At 42.6% G+C, this 7,612-nt stretch overlaps 1 protein-coding gene across 1 annotated transcript; it reads left to right on the top strand.

The window, feature by feature from the left end:
- The first annotated feature begins 5,128 nt into the window (after positions 1 to 5,128).
- sp5l (Sp5 transcription factor-like) lies at positions 5,129 to 7,411 on the top strand. The gene is made up of 2 exons (XM_061828698.1): positions 5,129 to 5,311; positions 6,279 to 7,411. The coding sequence occupies exons 1-2, from the start codon at positions 5,258 to 5,260 to the stop codon at positions 7,332 to 7,334; spliced, it is 1,110 nt and encodes a 369-aa protein (XP_061684682.1). The 5' UTR covers positions 5,129 to 5,257; the 3' UTR covers positions 7,335 to 7,411.
- Positions 7,412 to 7,612: the final 201 nt, after the last annotated feature.

Below are 7,612 nucleotides of genomic sequence, written 5' to 3'. Positions count from 1 at the left end.
TGGGAACCTTGGGTTTGTTTAAATTGTGTTGCACAAATAAAGTACATACTTTGTATGCATGTATGTTGATTGGATGATAATAATAATAATAATAACATGATGATGATGATCACGACGATGATGATGATGATGATGATGTACTGGCACATTTTTAAAAGTTTAAACACGTTATTTAGTGATACCACGTTAGTGAGCCCAAACAGTACTAGTGGTACTAGTGCAACAAATCACTGCTTAAAGCAATCACACTTCAAATTCATCCTCACAGGTTCGGGTCGGGCTGGAGAGTTGGGCTTTGCTAACATAAGCATTTTTCCACCTTCTGATGGTCTGATTGGAACACTTGTTCCAGCCAACTTTGACATTGATGAATGCATTTTAAACATCAGCATCTCTGGTGAGTCTGAATAATTTGTATTTTTGCCATGCAACAAGGTAAATATGGACTGTTTCAGATGACGTACCTGGCACAGTTGCATACTTTAATATTGTATGATATTGATGGTTTCTATAATTCCGAAGTGATAGTGGCAGTGGAATTAGGAGATGGATTAAGTCAGGTAAATCCCTACTGATGGCCCAGGTACCAAACGTACAGCCCCCACCGGGATTTGGTGATTTTAATGCATTTTCTACATGCATATAATCGTGTTCCCTCTTGAAAAGGAGTGTATGCCACTTCTTTCCCAGGATCGAAGTACACGTCAAGTTATCGCGTGGAAGCGTGTGGCCGCCACACAGTCAGTCGGAGCGGGCGCCAAATGTGTGACGGTGCGGGCCTGATTAGCGGCCATCTCAGCAGCTGTTTAATGAACACAGGGACCTCTTTCTCTGGAAAACGAGTTTTCCCTTGAAAATGGTGGAAGCCGTATCCAGGTCTATTTAAATGAGCTAACATGGGGAAGGTAAGCAGAGCCACATGAGCATTGTTTTCACAGTTCAAAGTGAGGAGAGAGTACTTTGCACTTCAAAGCCACTCATCTGGGAGGCAGCGCGCTAGGGGTGTGTGGGGGGGGGGGGCTGCGTCGGTGGGGGGGTATTTGGGAAGGAGGAGGGGGTTGATGAGAGGGGACAGGAAATAAGAGTCAGGGTAATTAACAACTTTTGCTCCGTAATAAAGCCGAGACAGCATACAGTGCCTCTGCCTCCAATGACCTCTCTTTCAATATTGGGAATTAGGCCCCTGTGTTGACCTTCCCCAGATCCAGGGTTACGCCATAACATCGTTAGAACGTTTAAAACATTAGAGTTCAATAGAGTTTTGTTCATTTGTATGTAGCAGTACAGCTTATGACAAAGTGAATAGTTTGATTGCAAAAGTAGACGCCCCAGTTTTTTTTTTTTTTTGTTTTTTTTTTTTGGGGGGGGAATTTTGTTATTTCACTTCTGGGCCAAGATTATTCCTAACCATTTTTTTAAAAGGTCTTTCATAGACATCCTTTCATTGATCATTTCAAATACCCAATATGTTCCTACGGTTATACAATCCTAACCATCGTATAATGGCACCAACTAGCAACTGATGCTTTAATTCAACCCTTAATTTATATCCAAAGCGGAATTTTGAGTGGCCCCTTAATTGTAATTTTTTTTTTCTTTTTTGGGGGGTGGGGGGGTTATAAACTTGTTTCCTCTACCCTACGTGATCAGTTAAGTTCTTCACCACTAGAGGGCAAAATCTCTTGGTAGCATTTCGGCCCAGTTCTTCTACATCAGAGAAGAATTGGAAGCTTTATATGATCAACAAATTTAAAGACAAGCCCGTCTCCCCAGTTTGCGTACTGATGCAATCAGCCATCTTCATTTTGAAGTACTGATGAAAAACTGAAGGGATGTGGCATTTTTTTCCCCTCTAAGAAAAGGACACTTTGTTGGACACTGACCAGCCAGAGCACTCTAGTATCATTTATATTTAGTTGGACTCCAAATTAGGCATATCGTATGACAGAACTGATTGGGAAGTTGCGAGATCGCACACAACTCACGGTCAAGATTTCATGCCGACAAAGTGCCACATAGATATAAACCGACTGCTAATTAAGATACACACTCAACCAAATACAGGTAACAGATGTTCGCTTGAAAGATAATGCTTAATGTCCTTACTACAGCAAAAAAATAAATACATTTTTATGCATGGCGCAATGCATGCTGGGAACCAAAGCTAATGCAATAAGTATATGAAACTGCCAAGCTCTCAATTCAAAAGTACACTAACAACAGTGACTTTTTTTTTCGTTGCGGAAGTGGTTGAGGAGTTACTAAAATGTCCTCCAAAAATGTGGACATATTGAAAACCATGATTAGTGCTGCAAATGCGTCTGGTGGCTTGGAGAAGCGGCAGGGACGGACGGGAGACATGCCAGCACTCCTTCACAAAGTAGACTGAACGGCACAATACTGCGAAGTCCAATAATTTGGTCGATTTGGAATGACACAGGAAAAACATAGCATAATATTACATGTTTTAGTTGGTTCTTAGACAGCATGGTGTAGCAGCTGGGAAAGCATTGGCCTCACTGTTCTGAGGTTCCGCGTTCAATCCCGGCTCCTCCTGTGTGGAGTTTGCATGTTCTCCCCGTGCTCGTGTGGGTTTCGTCCCTCATCCCAAAAACATGCAACATTAATTGGACACTCTAAATTGACCATAGGTGTGATTTTGAGTGCAGCTGTTTGCCTCCAGTGCCCTGGGATTGGCTGGTAACCAGTTCAGGGTGTACCCTGCCTCCTGCCTGTTGACAGCTAGCAGAGGCTCCAGCACTCCCCGTGACCCATGTAAGGATAAGCGGCTAAGAAAATGGATAGATGGATATTTGGTTCTTGCACCTAATCTTGGTTTACTTTGGAGGAATTTTGTTCTTTATTTGAGTGGGATATTTTTTATGCAAAAGAACCTTTTGGCCTCAGAAAAAAAACAAATCTGTGATTACATTTGATTGGCCTGGAAACCCTTTTAGTTGAAGAGTGGATCTTTGATACTTGCATTTGATTTTGAAATATATTAAGATGCTGCGATGTATATTTGTTCAGTAAGGAAAAAACAGACAGATACACATATTTTATTCATATTTGAAATGGCATTTTTGTCATTTGTCTGGTCGGAATGTGCATTCGCCTAGCAGTATTGAAACAAAATACGGCCCTCCATCATTTAAGTTGCACATCGCTGATCTATACAGCACAGTAGAATGAAAATATATTTCAATGCACTGTAATGCATTCTTTACCTAAATCATTCTGTTGCTTTTTGTGCAAAATCAGATATAGAAACCCCCCAAAATGCGCTATCACTTGTTTTCTTTTTTTTTTTCATTTTGTAATAAGAGTTTAGCTGCCTTCTCCTTGAGGTGTGTTTATTCAGGGATTGCAGTCGGCAGAACAAGGAGCAGCGGATAAATGGAGAGCGCCGAATTTACATGAGAAGCGGGTTCCCAGCCTGGATTTAAACTCTTAACATTGTAATGGTGAGCAGACTTACAGAATGAGATTAAGCCTGAATCTGCATTTAATGGAGCACATCTGAAGCGGCCTCCACTTGAACTCTCCAATGTGAGAATGTCACACAAGGCGGCCTATTTGATGTGTCACCTACTGGTGAGAACTCTCTTTGATTGAGTTATATCAATTAGCTTTGCGAGGGGATGTGGGTGTGTGTGCGAGGGAGGGAGGGAAAAGTATTCATTCTATTCCTCATAAACTTTAGAATTCAGAGTACCAATATCGGCAATAAACATTGATTCGGGTTTTACAATATTTCATGCTGTCACAAAAAACAAATGATCCGCGTGTGGAGATGTTGATTTTGGCGTCTCTTATGTCAGAAAAGTTTGTTGTGTTCCATTCCGGAGGTAATTGTTGAATCGGTTATGGATCATATTGATGTTTAATTTGCTGACTGTAAACCTAACGTTGCAGTTTCCCATATAAACGCGTGTGTCAGATGCTGCTGTGTTTTGAATAAGTCTATTATTATTCAAATTCCCACGGTGGAGTTGAAGCAATAGTTTTCATGTTAAAAATAGTTTTTGACAGAGCCGCCATTATGAATGTTTAATCATTTCTTTTCCTTTTTTTTTTTTAGTTTAACAGACTAAGCAGGATTTTTGTCCTCAGTGTAGTTGTTAAAAGTTGCTGAACTTTTATATTTTGTGTAAGACTTGTTCGACAACGCGTTACAAAAGTAACACACTTCCACTTACAGTAACTATTTCTAGTTTTTGTTGTAACTGAATGTAAATCATTCGTCATGAAAATAGTGAGAATACATTTTAATTTTTTAACTTTTTTCCACTTTCTCTGAAATATAAAACACTTCCGACCGGAATTTAAAAATTATTCATTCAGTTGGTATGTACCCTGTTGTGGTCAATGGGTTTCTTATTATGTCCCGACTAAATGTGGGTTGAGTTTATCTGTCAAATAAATGTTATTTGTAAATGTTTTGTTTGTATTTACATTATTGGAAGGCACTCTTTTCGATTAATAATCAAATCAAGGACTGTTATTGTAGTTGGTGTGGGTTTTTTTTTTTTCTTCTTAGCAACTTAGTTAATTTAATTAATTGTCTTTATGTGGAGTTGAATGGTCATGACTTTTAACAACAATTATCAACAATTTAACAGCCTGGCAAAGAGATAAATGTCAATATGCAACATTTTTCTTCCCTCCATCTGCGCAATCGTTAACCTGTGTAACATTCATTGGAAATCACAATGTCTCATCAAGTAAAGTAATTTTCATTAAAGATGATGTTTTATCTGTTGATTTCCTTTGAGGGATTTCTAATGTAGCGAAAAAGTTAACAATCATTTAAAAAAAAAAAAAAAGTAGATTTGAACGCGGCTGCCTTGACTGGAATTGCGTTTATTTGAGTGGAGGGGAGGAGTCACTTGCAATGCGAGGGTCATCTTTTGGTTGAAAGGCAGCGAAATTATGAGCGGCCCACCCCTTCATCTGACGACCCTCACGCCCCTCCTTTGCTCTCCTGCATCGCCGGAGACCCTGTTGAGCGGATCTTTCGCCTCTATAAAGACAAGAAGCCGCTCCGACTCCTCAGGAGTTGATCGCAGGGATTTGGCAGCGCGCATCTTCACGCCCCCCCGGTTCTGGACCCAACACCCGCCCGGACCTGGTTTTGAATGCGGCGGGATTGTCCCCGTGTGGCTGACCGTGCAGGGGCCGAGTGAGAGCGTCACTTTGGTGTACTTTCCACCAACGCGTGGGCTTTGGGTTGCATTTGCGTGGAGAAGAAGCACACATGGCTGCGCTCACCATCCAAAGGACTGACAACTTTTTGCACACCTTTTTACAGGTTGGTTGCACTGCGTGCCGATTAGTCGCATTATTGGAAATCCGAAAATGCAACTTTTTAGTAGTTCGGTGTACCTCCTGTATTCTTTATTCACACGCGTCTGTTAATAAGAATACCGCATACAGTAAGTACACAGTGAACGTCTCCGTAAGACATAGTTCAATGTAATTTCATCTATTGAAAAATGTCTCTTGATAAAAAATCTTAAGTGCAGTGACTTTGTGAAAACCACGTTTGGAATTCCATTAACGCACGATTGTGTCGGAATGATTTAAAGATGAACTTAAATGATTTCAATTTGCTGATGAATTGGTTTTTATGTGCAAGTTGCACGGTTGAGTTGAATTAGATGTAGATAGATTTCATGTTTTTTTGTTTAACTTAACTAACTGTTTAACATTTCTACACTGACCTGGTGTGGTTGAGTTGAAGGGACCAAATATTTGATTGGTATCATTACTAAGTCAATTCATACTGTATTCTTCAACAACTTTTGACAATTCAAATAATAACCTCTGGAAAAGAAGGTGATCAAACAGAAACAGATTTTTAGAAAAGGATTTTATTGAAGCGGATGATATTACATTTTTTTAAATATTTTGTCACTGCTATATATATATAGAATGGGTGGATAGTGACGGAACTTCTAGTATGAGATTTATTGAAAGAATGATTCATTTTAATTACTGATGAGAAAAAACTAAGTACATGAAATCAACTTTTCAAACAATAAATAAAAGTTATGACAGCCACTTAAGAAGATAATTCCTTTTTCTATCAGCCTGTTCCGCACAATTTTAATCTATTCTATATGATGTTTGTGTTGGATTAATTTATATTTGTGTTGACTGCTAAATACAATCATAACTTGATTGAGTAAAGATAACATTTGGCATTATTTACATTACCCGTCTTTGATGGGTACATTTTGTATCCATATTGTATAAGTGTGTTTATTCCAAACCAGGACCGCACACCCAGCTCCTCTCCAGAGGGACCCCCCAACGCCCTATCCTTCCTGGCCACCACCTGTAGCAAAGCGTGGCAGGTGGGCAGCACCACGGGCTCCGAGGGCTCCCAGTTCCCGTACGAGGGCACCGTCAGCTCCGCGTCTGGGATGTTCCAGCTCTGGAGCAACGACATGGCGCCCGGCGCGGCTCTCAGCACACACCAAATGACCTTCACCGTGCCCAAGGTGCAGTTTCCCGGACACGTGCAGTCTGGCCTGGGGCACCACCACCATCATCACCCCCACCACCACCACCATCATCATCATCACCACCACGAGCTTCCTCTCACCCCTCCGGCTGAGCCCGCGCCGTCGTACTCGTTCGAACTCTCCCCCGTAAAAGTTCTGTCCTCGCAGCCACAGGCCAACGGCTCCTACTACCCACAACACAGCAGTGTCGGCCAAAACTTCCCCAGCTTCCTCCAGAACTCCTCACCAAGGCATCACCTACCAGGAGGCCACGGGGAAGAAGGGCAGCAGTGGTGGAGCCTTCCCCAGACCAACGCGACGCCCTCCAACCATCCCTTCGCCCTGGGCAGGCAGCTGGTGTTGGGCCACCAGCCGCAGATAGCCGCCCTCCTCCAAGGGACCTCCAAGGGCCTGCTGAGCTCCACGCGGCGCTGCAGGCGCTGCAAGTGCCCCAACTGCCAAGCCAGCGGCGGAGGACTGGAGTTTGGCAAGAAGAGACTGCACATCTGCCATATCCCAGAGTGCGGCAAAGTGTACAAGAAGACCTCGCACCTGAAGGCGCACCTGCGCTGGCATGCCGGCGAGAGGCCCTTCATCTGTAACTGGCTCTTTTGCGGCAAAAGCTTCACACGGTCAGACGAGCTGCAGAGGCACCTGCGCACACACACCGGGGAGAAACGTTTCGGGTGCCAGCAGTGTGGCAAGAGGTTCATGAGGAGTGACCACCTCTCCAAACACGTCAAGACCCACCAGACCAGGAAGAGCAGGTCTGGGCAGCCGTCGCAGGGCACAGACACTCTGCTCACCAGCATCAAGAGAGAGTAACGTCTGCCGTTCCAAATCGAAATGGTCTTGTTCTGACTTGACGCCATAGGTTTGCACTCGAAGGCAAGCGGCAAGCTCCCCGCTTGGCCTGTTTTGTCAAAGCAAAATGTGAAAAAAGTTCAAATAACCCATTTTTGTTATAAATTAGAAGGAGCAGATTTAAAGGTAAGCCATCGAAGAAAGGCTAGGAATAATTGATAAAATTCCAAGATGTTGATTAGGATAATTACATATTTCAATTGTTGCCCTGACTTGTCTGCCTCGCTTTTCATTTTTTT

This window comes from Syngnathoides biaculeatus, chromosome 2 (assembly GCF_019802595.1).
Source record: "Syngnathoides biaculeatus isolate LvHL_M chromosome 2, ASM1980259v1, whole genome shotgun sequence".
Taxonomy (NCBI): domain Eukaryota; kingdom Metazoa; phylum Chordata; class Actinopteri; order Syngnathiformes; family Syngnathidae; genus Syngnathoides; species Syngnathoides biaculeatus.
This window is presented reverse-complemented; position numbering and strand designations above follow the sequence as displayed.